General features: G+C 37.1%; 1 protein-coding gene across 1 annotated transcript in view; it reads left to right on the top strand.

Moving 5' to 3' along the window:
• Window positions 1-20,924, top strand: part of EFCAB3 (EF-hand calcium binding domain 3) — a 573,675-nt gene that overhangs the window by 202,182 nt on the left and 350,569 nt on the right. The window contains exons 45-52 of the mRNA XM_049861611.1: window positions 2,817-2,921; window positions 3,479-3,532; window positions 4,143-4,247; window positions 6,145-6,198; window positions 6,785-6,889; window positions 7,435-7,488; window positions 12,971-13,075; window positions 17,972-18,076. Of these exons, the coding sequence (XP_049717568.1) occupies window positions 2,817-2,921; window positions 3,479-3,532; window positions 4,143-4,247; window positions 6,145-6,198; window positions 6,785-6,889; window positions 7,435-7,488; window positions 12,971-13,075; window positions 17,972-18,076 (687 nt within the window). The remainder of the gene's footprint in view (window positions 1-2,816; window positions 2,922-3,478; window positions 3,533-4,142; window positions 4,248-6,144; window positions 6,199-6,784; window positions 6,890-7,434; window positions 7,489-12,970; window positions 13,076-17,971; window positions 18,077-20,924) is intronic.

Below are 20,924 nucleotides of genomic sequence, written 5' to 3' on the forward strand. Positions count from 1 at the left end.
AGTCTTTGTTGCAAGAGGGATCCGCGGTAGCGTCCACCTCGTCCGCCATCTTGGCCCCGCCTCCTCCTCTCAATTTTTTAAGGGGGGGATGTTTGATATCAACAAATTGCACACACTTCTGGATAACACGAGATTAAATTTCATAGAAAAGGAACTTTTTGATCCGAAACAAAGCCTGCAAATTAATACTGAGCATTTAATATAGCATTGAGTCACTCAGGGGGTCTTGGGCTTATGAACTGACAAAAAGAATCTCTAAAACTGCCAATGTGGCACTGGGAAGACATTTTAAACACTCACAGAAGAATACACCTCTAAATAAATAATTGCTGTCTTAAAAATTGTTGTATCAGCAACTTCTTTACCGTAAATCATAAGCAGTGCCCAGGTTGACAATGACTGTGAGGCCAGAGAAGAGCCAGGAAAAAGAAAACAAATTGGAGAAAAGCAGAGTGGAAATAAGATGAAACAATTTTAAACTGAAAATTCAAATCTAAGTATCCATAGCAAACACTGAAGTGAAGGATTAGCAATTACTCAGCAGAAAAAAATCTGACCGTTCAGGGAAAAGAAAATGGTTCCTTATTGTTGTTTAAAGGGATGAGATCTATTGTTTCTAGCTCTAGGTGCTAAATCACCTTAGATAGAGACATTTTACTATCTTAGATGGTTCCCAAAATAAGGCAAAAGTAAATTTGTTGTTTTTAGGTGCTTTCGAGTTAGGTCTGACTCATAGTGACCCTGTGTACAACAGGAGAAAACGCTGCCCAGTCCTGTGCCATCCTCACAATCATTGTTGTGCTTGAGCCCATTGTTGGAGCCACTGTGTCAGTCCATCTCGTTGAGGGTCTTCCTCTTTTTCACTGACCCTCTACTTTACCAAGCATGATGTCCTTTTTCAGGGACTGATCCCTCCTGATAACATGTTCAAAGTACGTGAGATGAAGGATTACCATCCTTGATTCTAAGGAGCATTCTGGCTATACTTCTTCCAAGCAGATTTGTTTGTTCTTCTGGCAGTCCATGGTATATTGAATATTCTTTACCAATGCCATAATACAAATGCATCAGTTCTTCTTCAGACTTCCTTATTCATTGTCCAGATTTTGTATGCATATGAGGCGATTGAAAATACCATGGCTGGAGTCAGGCACACCTTAGTCCTCAAAGTGATGTCTTTGCTTTTGAACACTTTAAAGAGGTCTTTTGCAGTTACTTAATCCTACTGAATCTTTCTGAACAATTAAAAAGTCAGATTAAAGTCTTCATGGTCCTTTTAATGTTAAATGATAATATAAAGACATGAATTTTATTTTCTCCCTTTTTTTTGTCAGTAACACATGCTTATCAAATGAACAGTATACATAAATGAGTGTATTTTTAATATTTTGGAAACATTCAGTTTTTCTCATTTTCCATCCCAATTGCTTTCCTAAGGAGGGCAGGTTAATGTGAGTAATTTGGACAACATTCTGAGAGAAATGCGAATCCTCACGATTGTTGGTATGTTCCATCTTAGGGAGCTTATCTTCCAGCACTACATCAGACAATGTCCTGTTTTGATCCATAGGGTTTTCATTGGCAGATTTTCAAAGGTAGATCACCAGGCCTTTCTCTCTAGACTGCCTTAGTCTGTAAGTTCCATTGAAACCTGCCCACCATGCGGGATGCTGGTAGTATTTGAAATACCGGCGGGATAGCTTCCGGCATCCTAGCAACACAAAGGCCACCACAGTATGACAAACCGACAGATGGGTGGTGACGTTTAATTGCTAGTATATAGAAATACAATTGACTTTTATTGTGATCTTGTATATCACAACCTTATTAAATCTACTTATTAGTTAAAGTAGTTTCTCGTAGATTCCATAGGATTTCTACCTACACAATCATGGCATCTGAAAATGATGATATTTCTACCTCTTCCTTTTCAAAAAATGTTTCCTTCTTTTTCTTTTGTTATTGCACTGGCTAGTACAATGTTAAATGGAAGAGGTGATAGTGGACAATCTTTGTTCCTAATTTTAGGGGAAAGGAATTTAATGTTTTATCATCGAGTATTACTTAGCTATAGGTTTTTTCTTGGTGGATATATAGATAGTTCTATTTCCAAATTTAATACCTTTCTATGAGATTTTTCATTATCTGTCTCTCAATTATGACTTTTCTTGTAGTTAAAAAGATTGATCTCTATGAATTTGTGAATACAGTAAAAGCTGTTACAGATTAATGAGAAAATACTATGAATCTAAGACCCTATTTCTTTACCTTAGTTTACAGAAACCCTGGGAGCATAGTGGTTAAGAATTATGGCTGCTGAACAAAAGGTCAGCAGTTAGAATCCACCAGGCGCTCTTTGGAAACCCTATGGGGCATTTCTACTCTGTCCTATGAGTCAGAATCAATTCGATGGCAATGGGTTTGTTTTTTATTTTAGTTTAGTTTAATGAGTTTTTCACGTCATTCATGTAAATTCCCTTTCATATTTCTATTGAGGAAATATTTGTATCTAACTTCCTAGGGTTTGGCTCTAGATTATGTTGATATTTTCTTTACTCTTTGGAATTTTTGCATCATGCATGACTGCATAAAAAGCCTAATCTGGGATAACAACATAAGTGGTGAAGTAAATAAAAATATAAGTGATCTCATAATTAAAAGAATGTTTAAAAAATAAATTGGATCACCTACTATAATATTATTAAACAATAACATTAATGGGAGATTCTTAAATCCTGTGTATGTATTTTTTTAACATTTAGCATTCTTAGATTATTCTTATAATTCTCATCTACCTATACTTCTACATTTTCAAGGAGAAAAGGTGGATGTTAGTGATATTAAAAGTGTTCTGGAAAATATGGGAATAGAGCTCACGCCTAAAGGAAGACTGGAGCTGATGAATAATCTGCCAGTTGATTGTAAGCATTTCAGATAACATTATAGCATTTAAAAGAACTTAGAGTTGTTGTGCATGTTTTTGTGAGAACTTTCATAATTTAGATTCATTACATGGCCAATGAAAAAGAAAGATTTTCCCCCAAAATTTTATAATTCATTTCTTATAGTTCTACTTTAGAAAGATAGCCCAACTGTGTTACTTAATTTTTAGTTTGAAAATAATCTGCTGTCAGTCAGGACAAGGAAATGTCTATCCTTTCTTTTGAAAGCAAGGAGAAGGCTTCTCTGAGACTAAGCTGGAAGTATGAGAAAATAAATTGAGTGGGAGTGAACTAAAAGAGGAAAAATAAAGAAATTAGAGAGAAGACAGGGCAAATTAAGAGGTATGGGGCCAATGAATTGGTACAGAGGCCACATTAAGATCTTTTTTCACTCTATAATTTTGTTGTTAATTTAGATGAAATGATCACTTCTTTAGGGAAAATCATGAAGTCTTGTCTTTCTGAAATTATGCTTTTAAAATGACTTAATGAATTTCTCCATCCCTTCTGTGACTTGATTTGTTCCTTTCTTATAGCTGATGGAAAGGTCTATCAGAAGAGATTGATGGATGGTGTGAAATCTCTTAAAGGTGAGTGAATGATAAGGGAATGGTAAGGGAATGGTGGATGAAGGTGAGATCTTCATGTTTTATATTTATACAATTTTCTAATCATTAAATTGTGATTCCTGCTGTCTTGACTATATACTGATATCATGTATATGTTTCTTCTGTAGATCTGAATTTATTTTAGTAGCCAATCCTGTGAGTTCCGTCATGGAGGGTAGTCCTATGCTCTTGAGATTTTCCAGTTTTTTGGCAGGGAAGAAAATAATCAGAGTCTATGCCAGCACTTTTTACAAAAATGGTAGAAATAAAAGCTTATCAGACATTTTCAGTAAAGTTGAGACATGCAGTCGGGAAATTGAGAAAACAAAAGCAAATGCTACTTATTGGTTAAAAGTCTTAGATTTATATTTTCCTTTACTATAAATTGCTAAGTAGCTGCTCAGTCAGCTGGCTATCAAAAACCAGATTGATAGAAGATACTCTATTTCTAGCTCTGTTATTGACATTCTTGATATAGAGCTCATTGGGTCTTAGTCTTCATGCATCATGATAATCATAATTCTCTGAAAAAAATACCTTTTGTTAATATGTAATAATTAGGTTTTACCCATATATCTCTCTTTTTCCCAAGGTGGCGTTGTTGATGTTAATAAACTGGACACTGTTTTACAAAACATGGAGATGAATCTCACAGAAAAGGAAATTAGTGACCTTAAACAAAACTTACCAGTTGATGGTAAGCAGCAAAGATATATTTAAGTTATTCGGGACAATCTGAGAGTATAAGCTTCTGTATAAGAACCTCCAAAAATTCTTATTTTGCACTAATATGATATTTAGAAAAGCTTAGAGAAGAATCTGCACTGGCAGTAAATTAATTCTGTCTCTTGTTATTTGAAAAATTACATTTCAACAATTTTGCACATTCACTAACATTTAGAATATGCTCATATTTCCTATTAGACCCCTGAAGATTTAGAGAGAATTTGTATAGGAGAGTTCATGGAGAAGACATAAAATGCAAGAAACTTAAAACTAGGAAAATAAAAAGAGAGAAAATAGACATTGCCAAAGGTGCAAAATTATTTCAAATGTTATCCTGTCATCTATTTACATAGACAAAAAGAAGAAAAGAGGACAGGCAGGAACGAGAGATGTGGGATGTATTCCCTATATCGTAGACACGGGAAGATTTCCATCAGTTACCCCGGGCAGCAAGGACCATAAAACATGCAGGCCAGAATGTGCAGAATCTTTCCTCTACTTATGCAGTTCCATACATCCTGACATTATTGCACTAGATTCATGATGCAAGGGCTATTCCCAGACTGCAAAATGATTAATAATTTAGTTATACGATACAAGAGAATAAAAAACAGTTCCTAGGTCAAGGAAATGGAGTCCCTGGGTGGTGCAAATGGTTAAGCCCTCAACTACTAAAGGAAAGGTTGGTGGTTTGAACCCACCTAGAGGTGCCTTGGAAGAAAGGTCTGGCAGTCTGCTTCCAAAAAGTTAGACTTGAAAACCCTATGGATTGCTGTTCTACTCTGAGTCTGAATTGACTCAGAAGGAACTGGTTTTTTTTTTTTTATTTTTTTAGGCCAATGAAAATGGCAGGGAAATATTGAGTAGATGACAATTTCAAAAAATCCAATTTAAACAGTATGGAGTAGTTCACTAAATTTAAATCTTGCTCTTTTGGGACTGAACAAAATGGATAGTTGGTTCTTTAATGTTAAAAAGCTGAAAAACAAGAAAGGCCTGGCGATCTGCTTCTGAAGGGTTACAGCCTTCAAAATGCACAGAGCACAGTTCTACTCTGACACGTATGGCGTTTGCCACGAATTGGAATCTACTGGTGGGCAACTAACAGCAAGAAGAAGGAGTAGCCAATACTAAAGTCCACAGCTGGAGCCAAGTTTAGGGAAGAATTTCCTCCTTCACAGACACTTATACGTAACACAAAATTTGTGTTTTCCGCGTGTGTGTCTGTGGGAGGGGGTGTTCGAATCAATTAGCCACAAAAACAAAACATGCACGCAACAACTACAACAAAAATTAATTACAAAATTAAACAAACACATACAGACAGAAGAGAAACAGCGTTCTCTATGCACCATGGATGTTTAAGTCTAGCGATCTGTTGATAAAGGGATAAATGTCTACATTTCAATTTAAGTGGGAGCCGTGCCTGGGAAACTCAGGAAACGTTCTTTAGCGACAGTGCCCCTGGAAAAGATATGTGTTATAAGTTTGGTGGAAAAAAATGTTAAAAATCAGACTAAAATGCAAACGCTTATAAAAAAGCAAAAAAAAAAAAAAAAGGCTAAAAAACAAATAAAAGTCCCATGAAAAGGTTAGACCTGAATCTCAAAACTCTGATAGTAAAAGAATGATCAAGTAATCAGAGGTGCATTGTTGAAACAGACATATTGCTATAAATATGATTTCATTGCCCTGGATCTCATTGAAATGAAGTCATACTTAGGGTTTTTTTTCCCTTCACTTGCAAAATATTTTTGAAAGGAGTGAAAATAGAATGAAATTCCATGGCCAATAAATATTGGTGATTTCACATTATATCTGTGCATCAGTAGTATCATTTCTATTTGATTTACATGTTTTCCTTACAGTTAATGGGAAAGTTGACATGAAAACATTAACGGAAAGATTGAAAGCTTTTACTGGTGAGTAATAAATCACTTAAAATGAGAGCTTCATGTTTATACTGCATTATGTTTTTGAATGGCATTTTTTCAATATTTTTATTTTAGCTTTTTTACACATTCGTGATAAAATACTTGTTTTTAATACCTACAGCTTGAGTTTGCTTTATCTAACATTCTGATGTATTTTTAAACTGAGCAATATAGCTCTCTTTACCGTTATCTAAGGACTTCAAATTAAGATTTGCCTAGTAAATTAGAAAACCTTTGATAAGATAAAAATATTTTAATTGTGTAGAGAATATTATAATATTCATATCAAAAAGATAATTCCAGTAACTGTTGTCAGAATATATAAATTTCCCATCTCTATTACCTTATTTAACTCACTGGCCAATTATGACGCCAAATTTGTTCTTTGCTGTGTTGTCTTATGCTCAGCAGAGAGCCTTCCTTTTAATTAAAATTAAAGCTGAATGTTTCTCCTTCTGTCCTTACACTTTCTCAAATAAAGGATGATACAGTTTAGGAAGAATGAATTTTTTACCATTGTTTGGAGCCATTAGAGTTTTCTAAGTTTTATTAAAACATTTCTGTCTTTTGAAAGGAAAAAAAGTTGATGCCAGGGACTTAAAGAAAGTTCTGGGAAATATCGGGATCCAGCTCACAGAACGGGAACTTACAAAGCTGCAGAAAACTCTGCCAGTTGATGGTGAGCCATAGAGGTGACACTGAGGCCTTCCAGGGAGGTCGATTTGCAGCCCTGTATAAAAAGTTTTAAATTTTACTTATGGGTTTCTTCTTAAAAATGCTGAAAATGATTAAAAAACCTAAGTTGATTGGAGAGCCACCAAGCATTTTGGTCATAAGTACTGATGTCAGGTAAGGATCCAAGAAAACGTATTAATATCATGCATGTAGGCCACTGAAAGGTCTGAGTAATAAACAGCAAAAAGAAGGAAAATGTGGACACTGAGGATCTAGTAAAAGGAAAGGAAGGACAAGTCAGGGAATAAAAAAGGGAAATGAGGTAAGGAAATGTTCCCAAATGGTGGAGTCCCTCCAGCTGTTGCCTCAGCTGCCCAAAACTACACAGATTTGTCATGTTTAGACTTTTTTCTTTACCTGACCCCAGTTTTGCTAGATGGGGAGATAGGATAGATTTCTCAGGCAAATCATAGAAAAATTTTCTAAACTGTCTTATTGAGGTTAACCAATAACTTTGAGAATGCATATGTTGTACCTTTATTTTTATAGATTCTGGAAAGGTATTTCACAAGAACTTATTGGATACCATAAAGTCTCTCCAAGGTAAGAAATTTGAAGACAGGGAAGGCTGAAATTCCAAAAGTTAACATTTATACGTGTGTGTGTTACCAATTTTATGCTCCTATCTACATTCCCAATTTAATATATTGCATAAGTGTTTTATAGTATGACTTGTAATACGCCTTTGGAAGGAGTCCATATTCTCCTGAATATTTCTGAAGTTTGCCTACAAAAATTCATTTGAAATCTAATTAAACAAAGCAAATAATAAACAGTGACCAGTTTTGCTGAGAATTGACTGAACTGCATCAAAATCCTAATAATATACAAATATTTTCCATTAAATTTCACCTACTAACTCTTTAGGTTTCCTCTTAAGTACTTTTTTATGGTTGTTGAAGGCAGTTTAGTAATAAACGTAAAGCAAAGAAGTAGGCTTATGAGCTATTCTACTTCTGACTCCTCAGTTCTTAGAGCAATAGCAGAGAAGTAAGTAGGGAGAAAGTAGGGAAGGGACACCTGGTGAAATGAAGTCTCAAGGTGGAATTTGCCTCCTGACAATCATAGATCCTTGAGAAGAGCAGCAATCTGGAGCAATGTGTGAACGAAGTGGCAAATGCTGTCCATGGTGCTGCCCCATTTTAATTCTTCCTCTGTGCTTTATCCATTCTGTTGAGTGTTTGTTTTTTTTAATGCTTTATCCATTCTGTTGAGTATATTAATATAGGATAGGCATTGATGATCAGAAGCTTAAGTTGTTAGTCCCTCCACTCAAGATGGGAGGGATCTGTTCTTTTCTTTTGTCCCAAGTGAAGTTCTGCTTATCCTTTTTACGCTCTGGGCCTCTTATTTTGAAAGATGGCTTTTTGTTAGTGAAATAGCTAAAGGATAATGGGCTTTGAAGCCAGATGACCTCTCCCACTTTGTGACTATGGAAAGTTACTTAATCCCTCATTGTCTCCGTTTTCTCATTTGTAAAATGGCAATAGTCAAATTTCAAACCACCTAGGGTATTGTGACAATCAAATGTGCTGATATATGTAAATTGCTCAGGACAATATCTAGAACATTGTAACTGCTCATTAAATGTTAGATATTAATGTAATTGCTGCAGAAAACTTTCTTCTACATATAATGTCAACCTACCACTATTGCATCAACTTTACGGGATGTTTTGGTAAAGTTCTTTTTATTATGTTAGGTGATATATAGGTTTGCTTTTTATATTCTTATTTTTTAAATGATAAATTCTTTATATTCTTCAGATAAAATAAATTATATTTCTAAATAATATTCCAACAGCACTGTTGTTGTTGTTAGGTGCTGTTGAGTTGTTTCTGACTTACAGCGGTCCTATGTGCAAGAGAACCAAACACTGCCTGGTTCCTACATCATCCTCACGATTGTTGTTATGCTTGAGTCCATTGTTACAGCCACTGTGTCAGTTCATCTCATTGAAGGTCCTCCTCTTTTTTGCTGACCATCTGCTTTACCACACATGATATCCTTCTCCAGGGACTGATTCCTCCTGATAACATGTCCAAAGTATGTGAGATGTAGTTTTGCCATCCTTGATTCTAAGGATTATTCCGTTGTACTTCTTCCAAGACAGATTATTTGTCCTTTTACCAGTCCAGTATTCATAGCCAACACCACAATTCAAAGGCATCAGTTCTTCTTCAGTCTTCCTTATTCATCATCAGGCTTTTGCATGCATATGAGGTGATTGAAAACACCATGGCTTGGGTCAGGTGCACCTTAGTCTTCAACGTGACATCTTTGCTTTTCAACACTTTAAAGAGGTCTTTAGCAGCAGATTTGTCCAACACAATGCATCTTTTGATTTCTTGACTGCTGCTTCCATGGGTGTTGATTGTGGATCCAACTAAAATGAAATCCTTGACAACTTCAATCTTTTCTCCCTTTATCATGATGTTGCTTATTGGTCCAGTTGTGAGGATTTTTGTTTTATGTTGAGGTGCAATCCATACTGAAGGCTGTGGTCTTTGATCTTCATCAGTAAGGACACTTCAAGTCCTCTTCACTTTCAGCAAGCAAGGTTGTGTCGTCTGCATAACGCAGGTTATTAATGAGTCTTCCTTCAGTCCTGATGCCCCTTTCTTCTTCATGTAGTCCAGCTTCTTGGATTATTTGCTCAGCATACAGATTGAATAGGTGTGGTGAAAGGATATAACCCTGACACACACCTTTCCTGACTTTAAATCACACAGTATCCCCTTGTTCTGTTTGAACAACTGCCTCTTGATCTATGTACAGATTCCTCATGAGCACAGTTAAGTGTTCCGGAACTCTTATTCTTCACAATGTTATCCGTAATTTGTTATGATCCACACAGTTGAATGCTTTAGCATAGTCAACAAAACACAGGTAAACATCTTCCTGGTATTCTCCGCTTTCAGCCAAGACCCGTCTGACATCAGCGATGATATCCCTTGTTCCACGTCCTCTTCTGAATCTGGTTTGAATTTCTGGCAATTCCCTGTCGATGTACTGCTGCAGTCACTTTTGAATGATCTTCAGCAAAATTTTACTTGTGCGTGATATTCATGATATTGTTTGATAATTTCTGCATTCACTTGAATTACCTTTCTTTGGAACAGGCATAAATATAGATCTCTTCCAGTCGATGGACCAGGTAGCTGTATTCCAAATTTCTTGGCATAGATGAGTGAGCACTTTCAGCGCTGCATCCATTTGTCGAAACATCTCTATTGGTATTCCATCAATTCCTGGAGCCTTGTTTTTCACCAGTGCTTTCAGTGCATCTTGGACATCTTTCTTCAGTACAGTTGGTTCCTGATCATATGCTACCTCCTGAAATGGTTAAATGTTGACCAGTTCTTTTTGGTATGGCGACTCCATGTATTCCTTCCATCTTCTTTTGATGCCTCCTGCATCATTTAACATTTTCCACAAAGAATCCTTCAGTATTGCAACTTGAGACTTGAATTTTTTCTTCAGTTCTTTCAGCCTGAGAAATGCTGAACGTGTTATTCCCTTTTGGCTTTCTATCTCCAGGTCTTTGCACATGTCATTGTAATACTTCACTTTGTCTTCTCTAGCCACCCTTTGAAATCTTCTGTTCAGCTCTTTTACTTCATCATTTCTTCTTTTTGCTTTAGCTACACGATGTTCAAGAGCAAGTTTCAGAATCTCTTCTGACATTCATTTTAGTCTTTTCTTTCTTTCCTGTCTTTTTAATGACCTCTTGCTTTCTTCATGTATGATGTCCTTGATACCATCCCACAACTTGTCTGATCTTCGGTCATTAGTGTTCTATATGCCAAATCTATTCTTGAGATGGTCTCTAAACTCAAGTGGGATATACTCAGGATTGTACTGTGGCTCTTGTGGACTTGTTCTCATTCTCTTCAGCTTCAACTTGAACTTGCATGTGAGCAATTGATGGTCTGTTCTGCAGTTGGACCCTGGCCTTGTTCTGACTGATGATATTGAGCCTTTCCATTGTCTCTTTCTGCAATGTAGTTGATTTGATTCTGTGTATTCCATCTGATGAGGTCCATGTCTATAGTCATCATTTATTTTGGTGAAAAAGGTATTTGCAATGAAGAAGTTGTTGGTCTTGCAAAATTCTATCATGGGATCTCCAGCATCATTTCTGTCACCAAGGCCATATTTTCCAACTATCGATCCTTGTTTCCAACTTTTGCATTCCAATCACCAGTAATTATCAATGCATCCTGATTGTGTGTTTGATCAATTTGAGAGACTGCAGAAGTTGATAAAAATCTTCAATTTCTTCATCTTTGGCTGAAGTGATTGGTGCATAAATTTGAATAACAGTCTAGTCTTCCTTGTAAGCGTTGGATATTATCCTATCACTGACAGTGTTGTACTTCAGGATAGATTGTGAAATGTTCTTTCTGACAGTGAATGCAATGCTATTCCTCTTCAAGTTGTCATTCTCAGCATAGTAGACCACATGATTGTCCAATTCAGAGTGGCCAATACCAGTCCATTTCAGCTCACTGATGCCTAGAATGTCAATGTTCATGCATTCCATTTCATTTTTGATGATTTCCAACTTTTCTGGATTCATACTTTGACAATTCCACATTCTGATTATTAATGGATATTTGCAGCTGTTCCTTTTCATTTTGAGTTATGCCACATCAGCAAATGAAGGTCTCGAAAGCTTGACTCCATCCATGTCATTAAGGTCAACTCTGAGGAAGCGCCTGTTCCCCAGTTGTATTTTGAGTGCCTTTCAACCTGAGGGGCTCATCTTCCGGCACTATATCAAACAATGTTCCGTTGCTATTCATAAGATTTTCCCTGGCTAATTCTTTTCAGAAGTAGACCGCCGACTCCTTCTTCCTAGTCTGTCTTAGCCTGGAAGCTCAGCTGAAACCCGTTAACTATGAGTGACTCTGCTGGTATTTGAATACCAATGGCATAGCTTCCAGCATCACAGCAACACACAAGCTCCCACAGTATGATAAACTGAAAGATGCGTGGGGGTCAACAGCACTGCAAAACCAAAATTATCAAGTGTCAGAGGTAAATTGGGTGAGGTTCTTGGCAACAAAACCCCTTCCTACTCTATGTCTGATAGATTTACTCCAAGTCCCATTGCTCAACGCCCTCATAAACTATTTGTTCTATAGAACTGGCCCCCAAGACAAGGAAATAGGTTCTGATCCCTAATCTGTAGCTGCCTATTTTTATGCTCTTTGTACGTGTTAAGCTAGAATTAAGAATCTTGTGTTAAAAAACAATACTTGAAAAGGATACAGGATTTAGATTCAGAAGCCCTGACTCAAAGCCTTCCAAAAGTTTTCTCATTGGTAAAATGAGGCAAATCTTACTCTACCTCTGTCTCAGGATTGTTGTGAGGAATAAAATCCATAATATAAAGTGCTTTGTAAATGTAAAACATATGCAAATGTTAGAAGTTCTGTTATTATCAAGAGGTCACTGAATGTCATGGTCATGCCAACACACATATATATAAAAAGAATATTTGAAGCATTATGCTCAAGGCTTGAAAATCCCCAATTGTCCAAGGACAGCAGTCAGAATTAGTACTTCCTCTGACACAGGGATAGATTCAAGCTACAACAGATCTGGAGATCGAACAAACATGGTGACCTTTCTCAAAAGTCTAGACCCTTAGAGTCTTTTTATGAACACTAATGTTTTTAGGACTGAATCCCCTTAGTTATCTTGCCAGATGCTTAACAGTAACCCTGTATTACAATGTTAAGTGAAAAAACAAGGTGCTGGTGTTATTGAAGTTGTGGGGTACAATTTAAGCTGAAAATGTTAAAAAAAAAAAATAATGGATTACTACTAAATGTGTAATATCAAAATGATTTAAAAAATTTTTAAAGCAAGGGGCAAAAAAGTAATAGTCATTATAAGAATATGGATTATATTTTCTCTTGCATTAAAAAAATTTTTTAATAATAAAACAGCAAATTTAAGAAAACACATACACAGGCATGGTTTTCCTATATTCTTTTCATTTTTATTTCTGTAGTAGGGAAGGTTAATGTGAACAATCTGGATCCTGTTCTGGGACACATGGGGATCAAGCTCACAGAAAAGGAATGTGAAAGGCTAATGAAAAATCTGCCAGTTAGTGGTGAGCATTGTGTCTTATAGGGGAGTTTGTGTTTGTCTGTATATAAGAATTACTAAACTTGTGTTTCTAATGCTATAAAAGTCATTTGTAAAGTTGAGCAAAGAAACCAGATTGTGTAAGAGGATATAATCTTTTTTTCCTGCGTCCACAATTTTTTGGTTGAATTAAAGACCTTTAGACTTCTCCTCTTTGAATTCTAAGCATCACATATGAACTCACATGACCACTTGCTGACTGATGAGTGAATTTATAGGGAGCAGAATAAAGGTTTCAGGGGTTGGGAGAATAGGATGGAGAAGAAAACTGACTAGTCCTACTGAACAAGTATGCCTCAAAGAATTCTGTCTCAAACCTATTTATCATTATTTTTACGTACTATCTGTGAGTAATATTATCTACACCCACTTTTCAACTGACATTTATATACTAAGGTCTTGTAGATTTTTATCTCTAGTCCAGTTTTCCTTTCTAAACATTTTGATGTAATCATATTCCTGTTGGACATAGCTGCTTGCTAAAGCCTCATATTTCTATATCCCAATTTTACTATATTTGAAAGTGTACTTAAAATTGTCTCTCATAACCTGGCCTCTAATTCTGTGTTCTAAGTTGGTGGTACCATTATGCTCCTAGTAAAATATTAAAAATATTGGCATCATTGGCATACTCCATCTTTTCCCTTACTATCATATTCCATTAGACACTAAGTCACTAAGAACGGTGATTTTGGCTTTCCAAACTGTTCATAAATCTACCACTTTTTTTTTAAATAATTTTTATTGAGCTTTAAGTGAACTTTTACAAATCAAGTCAGTCTGTCACATATAAGCTTATATACACCTTACTCCATACTCCCACTTACTCTCCCCCTAATGAGTCAGCCCTTCCAGTCTCTCCTTTTGTGACAATTTTGCCAGTTCCTAACCCTCTCTACCCTCCTATCTCCCCTCCAGACAGGAGATGCCAACACAGTCTCAAGTGTCCATCTGATACAAGTAGCTCACTCTTCATCAGCATCTCTCTCCAACCCATTGTCCAGTCCCTTCCATGTCTGATGAGTTGTCTTTGGGAATGGTTCCTGTCCCGGGCCAACAGAAGGTTTGGGGACCATGATCGCCAGGATTCCTCTAGTCTCAGTCAGACCATGAAGTCTGGTCTTTTTATGAGAATTTGGGGTCTGCATCCCACTGATCTCCTGCTCCCTCAGGGGTTCTCTGTTGTGCTCCCTGTCAGGGCAGTCATCAGTTGTGGCCGGGCACCATCTAGTTCTTCTGGTCTCAGGATGATGTAAGTCTCTGGTTCATGTGGCCCTTTCTGTCTCTTGGGCTCATTGTTGTCGTGTGACCTTGGTGTTCTTGTTCTTCGTTCTCCTTTGATCCAGGTGGGTTGAGACCCATTGATGCATCTAGATGGCCACTTGTGAGCATTTAAGACCCCAGACGCCACATTTCAAAGTGGGATGCAGAATGTTTTCATAATAGTATTATTTTGCCAATTGACTTAGAAGTTCCCTTAAACCATAGTCCCCAAACCCCCGCCCTTGCTCCGCTGACCTTTGAAGCATTCAGTTTATCCCGGAAACTTCTTTGCTTTTGGTCCAGTCCATTTGAGCTGACCTTCCGTGTATTGAGTATTGTCCTTCCCTTCACTTAAAGTAGTTCTTATCTACTAACTAATCAGTAAATAACCCTCTCCCACCCTCCCTACCTCCCTCCCCCCCTCGTAACCACAAAAGTATGTGTTCTTCTCAGTTTATACTATTTTTCAAGATCTTATAATAGTGGTCTTATACAACATTTGTCCTTTTGCCTCTGACTAATTTCACTCAGCATAATGCCTTCCAGGTTCCTCCATGTTATGAAATGTTTCACAGATTCGTCACTGTTCTTTATCGATGCATAGTATTCCATTGTGTGAATATACCACAATTTATTTAACCATTCATCCGTTGATGGACACCTTGGTTGCTTCCAGCGTTTTGCTATTGTAAACAGAGCTGCAATAAACATGGGTGTGCATACATCTGTTCGTGTGAAGGCTCTTATTTCTCTAGGGTATATTCCGAGGAGTGGGATTTCTGGGTTGTATGGTAGTTCTATTTCTAACTTTTTAAGAAAACGCCAGATAGATTTCCAAAGTGGTTGTACCATTTTACATTCCCACCAGCAGTGTATAAGAGTTCCAATCTCTCCACAGCCTCTCCAACATCTATTATTTTGTGTTTTTTGGATTAATGCCAGCCTTGTTGGAGTGAGATGGAATCTCATGGTAGTTTTAATTTGCATTTCTCTACTGGCTAATGATCGAGAGCATTTTCTCATGTATCTGTTAGCTGCCTGAATATCTTCTTCAGTGAAGTGCGTGTTCATATCCTTTGCCCACTTCTTGATTGGGTTGTCTGTCTTTTTGTGGTTGAGTTTTGACAGAATCGTGTAGATTTTAGAGATCAGGCACTGGTTGGAGATGTCATAGCTGAAAATTCTTTCCCAATCTGTAGGTGGTCTTTTTACTCTTTTGGTGAAGTCTTTAGATGAGCATAGGTGTTTGATTTTTAGGTTTACTGAATTTTTAGATAGGCTATTTGTCTATCACTCTTCATGTATAAACTGTGAGATTTTATGCATAAATCATGGATACACCATTTTAGACTTCTTGTTTAGTATAGTAACTTCATATATTAGGACCATAACATATATGTGATAAACGTACAAAATGAATTAACAGAGAAAGCTAGCAAAATCAGTGCAAAACAAATGAAAAATCTCTTTATGGCCAAGAGTTGTAGAAATCCATTAAATATTCTCTCTGGTGTATGTTGATTCTCTAACTTGAACCATAGCTAATAATTTGCAGCCAGGCAGTACGCCACAAAACAAACAAACAAACCTATTGCTGTCAAGCCAATCCCAACTCATGATGACCCCATGTGTTACAGAGTAGAACTGAGCTTCATAGGGTTTTCTTGGCTGTAGTCTTTGCAGAAGCAAATTTCCAGGCCTTTCTTCAACGGTGCAGCTGGGTGGGTTCAAACCGACAACCTTTCAGTTAGTAGTTGATGGCAAACCATTTTCACTACCCAGGGACCTAGTATACCACCCAAACCCACTGCCATTGAGTCGACCCCAACTCATAGCAACCCCATAGGGTTTCTAAGGCTGTAAATCTCTATGGAATCAGAATGCCACATGTTTCCCCCCCAGAACCGCTGGTGGTTTTGAGCCACTGACTTTTCAGTTAGCAGTCAATTGCTTTAACCACTGCACCACCAGGGCTCCAGTATACCACCAGAAGACCCTAAATCATTTTATCAAAAAAAGAAAAGAAAAGAAAAGAAAAGAAATCAAGCCAGATCTGTCCTCTTGGAATCCCGCAGGAGTCATTTGATTTCCCAAGTGTTAATTCAGAGAGTGTAGCAGAAAGTAAAATCACTTTGTTCTTGATTGTAACCAGCAACGGTCATGCCAAATGTCAGTGACACAATGGGGTCATAGATTCATACCCAGTTCAGAAATATAATCATGGCTTATTCTTCTCCCCTTAGTCATTTACATTCGTTTCAGATCAACCCCAGCTCCACCTCTGAACCCTAGTCCTTGTCACCAGATAAACATCCTCAGTTTATTGTTTATTAATATTGACTTATTGCCATCTCATAATAATTAATATTGTAACTCAGAGGCTTTATGAAGTCCTAAGACTTGGGGAATCTGTACAATCAGCGTCCCTCCTCAGAATTTTGTGTAGACCATCAGTTTTCAGTGAACTTCGATTTCTACTCAGTTATCATGTTACCAGGAATACTGGTGAGTCCTCTGCATTACTGGGACAGTTGCTACTTTTTCAGATTTATCTTATTGACTCATAGTTTCTTAAATCTTCTCCACTTGAAATATTTGAGGACTATTTGTAGACATATGTTTTGTTATTGTCTCTTGACACTTATTTACGTGACCAACAATTCTAGCATAATGTTTAAATCAGCTAGAGAAATGTTAGGGTACGGTAGGAAGATATGTGGCCTCTTCTCTTTTCACCATAGACTCCTGTTTGAGAAATACGGCTCTGCCAGAGCTGAAGGTTGCTAAAGGGCTATATCAGGATCATTGGCACTTCTGTGTAGAAAGTAGTAGAAAGTCATCCCAAGAACTTAAGACATACATTTTCCTTTGGCAACACTCTATCATCCTAAGAGTTGATCCTTAACATACATGTAATACTTATGATTGACTCAGGTAAATTAGTGGAGTGAATACATTTTGACTGGCCTCCATTTACCTATTTAGCCACTTTATATTTTTTGTAAGTCTTCATTGTTATATCTAAGTAATGGTTTATTTTACAGATAAAGGGAAGGTTGATCTCAGTAACTTGATGGATGCCTTAACAGCGGTTACAGGTTAGTGAGAAGGCATCCATTCATTGCCATTCTGCCTGTTTTTTGAGACCCAGAGTCGAATTTTAAGTTATCTATATTTTGGCAATAAAACATCAGGGCAATGCTTTGTCAATGAATTTTTATTCTCGGGATTATATGCTGATTATATATTTTACTATGTATAAAACCAAAAACCAAACCCACTGCTGTCGAGTCAATTCCAACTCATAGCAACCCTATAGTACAGAGTAGAACTGCCCCGTAGAGTTTCCAAGGAGCGCCTGGTGGATTTGAACTGCTGAATTCTTGGTTAGCAGCTGTAGCACTTAACCGCTACGCCACCAGGGTTTCCTTTACTATGTATATGTTTAAATAAACCATAATCTGGGTTAACATTTTAAATGGTGAAATAAAACTAAAGATGTACTAACTCAGAATAAAGAGAAATACAAACTCTGTGGTGAAGAAATGATTAGGATTAGCCAAAAGTTCTCATCTATCTATATTTTTATCTTTTAAAGGAAGAGCCATTGATGTCAGTGACCTGGAAAATGTTCTAGAAAACATGGGGATAGAGTTCACAGATAAGGAACGAGCAAAGCTAATGAAAAGTATTCAGAGTGATGGTAAGAGTTTTATATGACAATGTAGCCTTCAAGGAATTTATAATTGTGCACATTTTGTGGAACTTTCTTAACCTGCATCTTTTGATATACAAAAAAGACTTTCTAAAAATGTTATTAATAAATTATCAACAACTATTTTTTTTATATACTTTATGAGTCAAATCCAAGCTTTGCTGTTTAATTTTTAGATTGGGAATAATCAGCCCCTCCAATTTACCAACCTGCCAACAAAACAAAGAATTATCTATTCTTACTTTTGAATCCAGTGACAGAGTATCCGTAACTAAGCTAGGAGACCTGACACGTCTGTCAGTTTGTCATACTGTGGTGGCTTGCATGTTGCTGTGATACTGGAAACTATGCCACTAATATTTTAAATACCCAGCAGGGTCACCCATGGTGAACAGGTTTCAGCTGAGCTTCCAGACTAAGACAGACTAGGAAGAAGGACCTGGAGGTCTACTTCTGGAAAAAAAAATAGCCAGTGAAAACCTTATGAATAGCAGTGGAACATTGTCTGAGATAGTGCTAAAAGATGAGCCCCTCAGGTTGGAAGGCATTCAAAATACAACTGGGGAAGAGCTGCCTTCTCAAAGTAGAGCTGACCTTAATGACGTGGACGGAGTCAAGCTTTCAGGACCTTCATTTGCTGATGTGGCACTACTCAAAATGAGAAAAAACAGTTGCAAACACCCATTAATGATGGGAAAATGGTATTATGAAGTATGAATCTAGGAAAATTAGAAGTCGGCAAAAATGAAATGGCTCACATAAACATCAACATTTAGGCATTAGTAGGCTAAACTGGACTGGTATTGGTCATTTTGAACTGGACAATCATATGATCTATGTCAGGAACGACAACTTGAAGAGGAATGGCATTGCATTCATCATCAAAAAGAACATTTCAAAATCTATCCTGAAGTACAAGGCTATTAGTGACAGAATAATATCCATATACCCACAAGGAAGACCAGTCAATATGACTATTTTCAAATTTACACACCAGCCAGAGATGAGGAAATAGAAGATTTTTACCAACTTCTGCAGTCTGAAATTGACCCAACATGCAATCAACATGCATTGATAATTACTGGTGATTGGAATGCAAAGGTTGGAAACAAAATAGTTGGAAAATATGACCTTAGCAATAGAAATGACGCCAGAGATTGCATGATAGAATTTTGGAAGACCAACGACTTGTGACTATATGCATGGACCTCAACAGATGGAATATGCAGGAATCAAATTGACTACATCTGTGGAAAGAGACGATGGAAAAGTTCCATATCATCAGTCAAAACAAGGCCAGGGGCTAACTGGGGAACAGACCATCAATTGCTCATATGCATGTTCAGGTTGAAGGCTGAAGAAAATTAGAACAAGTCCGCGAGAGCCAAAATATGACCTTGAGTATATCCCATCTGAATTTCCATCTCAAGGATAGATTTGACTCATTAGACCAAATGACATCAAGGACATCATACATGAAGAAAGTAAGAGGTCGTTAAAAAGACAGGAAAGAAAAGACGGAAATGTCAGATGTCAGAAGAGTCTCTGAAACTTGCTCTTGAACATCAAGTAGCTAAAGCAAACGGATGAAATGATGAAGTAAAAGAGCAGAACAGAAGATTTCAAAGGGTAGCTGGAAGAAACGAGGTAAAATATTATAATGAAATGTACAAAGACCTAGAAAACCAAAAGGGAAGGACACAGTCAGCATTTCTCAAGCTGAAAAACCCAAAGAGAAAATTCAAGCCTTGAGTTGCAATATTGAAGGCTTCTATGGGGAAAATACTAAATGACGCAGGAAGCTTCAAAAGAAGATAGAAGGAACACACAGAGTCACTGTACCAAAAAGAATTGGTTGATGTTCATCCATTTCAGGAGGTAGCATATGATCAAGAATGGATGGTACTAAAGGAAGAAGTCCAAGCTGTACTGAAAGCATTGGCGAAAAACAAGCCTCTAGGAATTGACAGAATACCAACTGAGAAGTTTCAACAAATGGATGCAGCTCTGGAAGTGCTCACTGGTCTATTCCAACAAATTTGGAAGACGGCTACCTGGCCAACAGACTGGAAGAGATCCATATTTATACCCATTCCAAAGAAAGATGGTACAACAGAATGCGGAAATTATCGACCAGTATCATTAATATCACCCACGAGTAAAATTTTACTGAAGATCATTCAAAAGTGACTGCAGCAGTACATTGACAGGGAACTTCCAAAAATTCAAGCCAGATTCAGAAGAGACATGGAACGAGGGATATCATTGCTGATGTCAGATGGATCTTGGTTGAAAGCAGAAAATAGCAGAAAGATGTTTACCTGTGTTTTATTGACTATGCTAAGGCATTTGACTGTGTGGATCATAACAAATTATGGATAGCATTGCAAAAAATGGAAATTCCAGGACACTTAATTGTGCTCTTGAGGAACCTGTACATAGATCAAGAGGCAGTCGTTCAAACAGAACCAGGGGGGATACCGCATGGTTTAAAATCAGGAAAGGTGCCTGTCAGAATTCTCTCCTTTCACCATACTTATTCAATTTGTATGCTGAACAAATAATCTAAGAAACTGGCCTATATAAAGAAGAACGCAGCATCAGGATTGGAATGTAGATACCACAACCTTGCTTGCTGAAAATGAAGAGGACTTGAAGTGCACTTACTGATGAAGATCAAAGACTACAACCTTCAGTATGAATTACACCTGAACATAAAGAAAGCAGAAATCCTCACAACTGGGCCAATAAACCACATCATGATAAATGGAGAAACAATTGAAGTTGTCAAGGACTTCATTTTACTTTGATCCATAATCAACACCCATGGAAGCAG

The sequence above is a fragment of the Elephas maximus genome, chromosome 19, assembly GCF_024166365.1.
Source record: "Elephas maximus indicus isolate mEleMax1 chromosome 19, mEleMax1 primary haplotype, whole genome shotgun sequence".
Lineage (NCBI taxonomy): Eukaryota > Metazoa > Chordata > Mammalia > Proboscidea > Elephantidae > Elephas > Elephas maximus.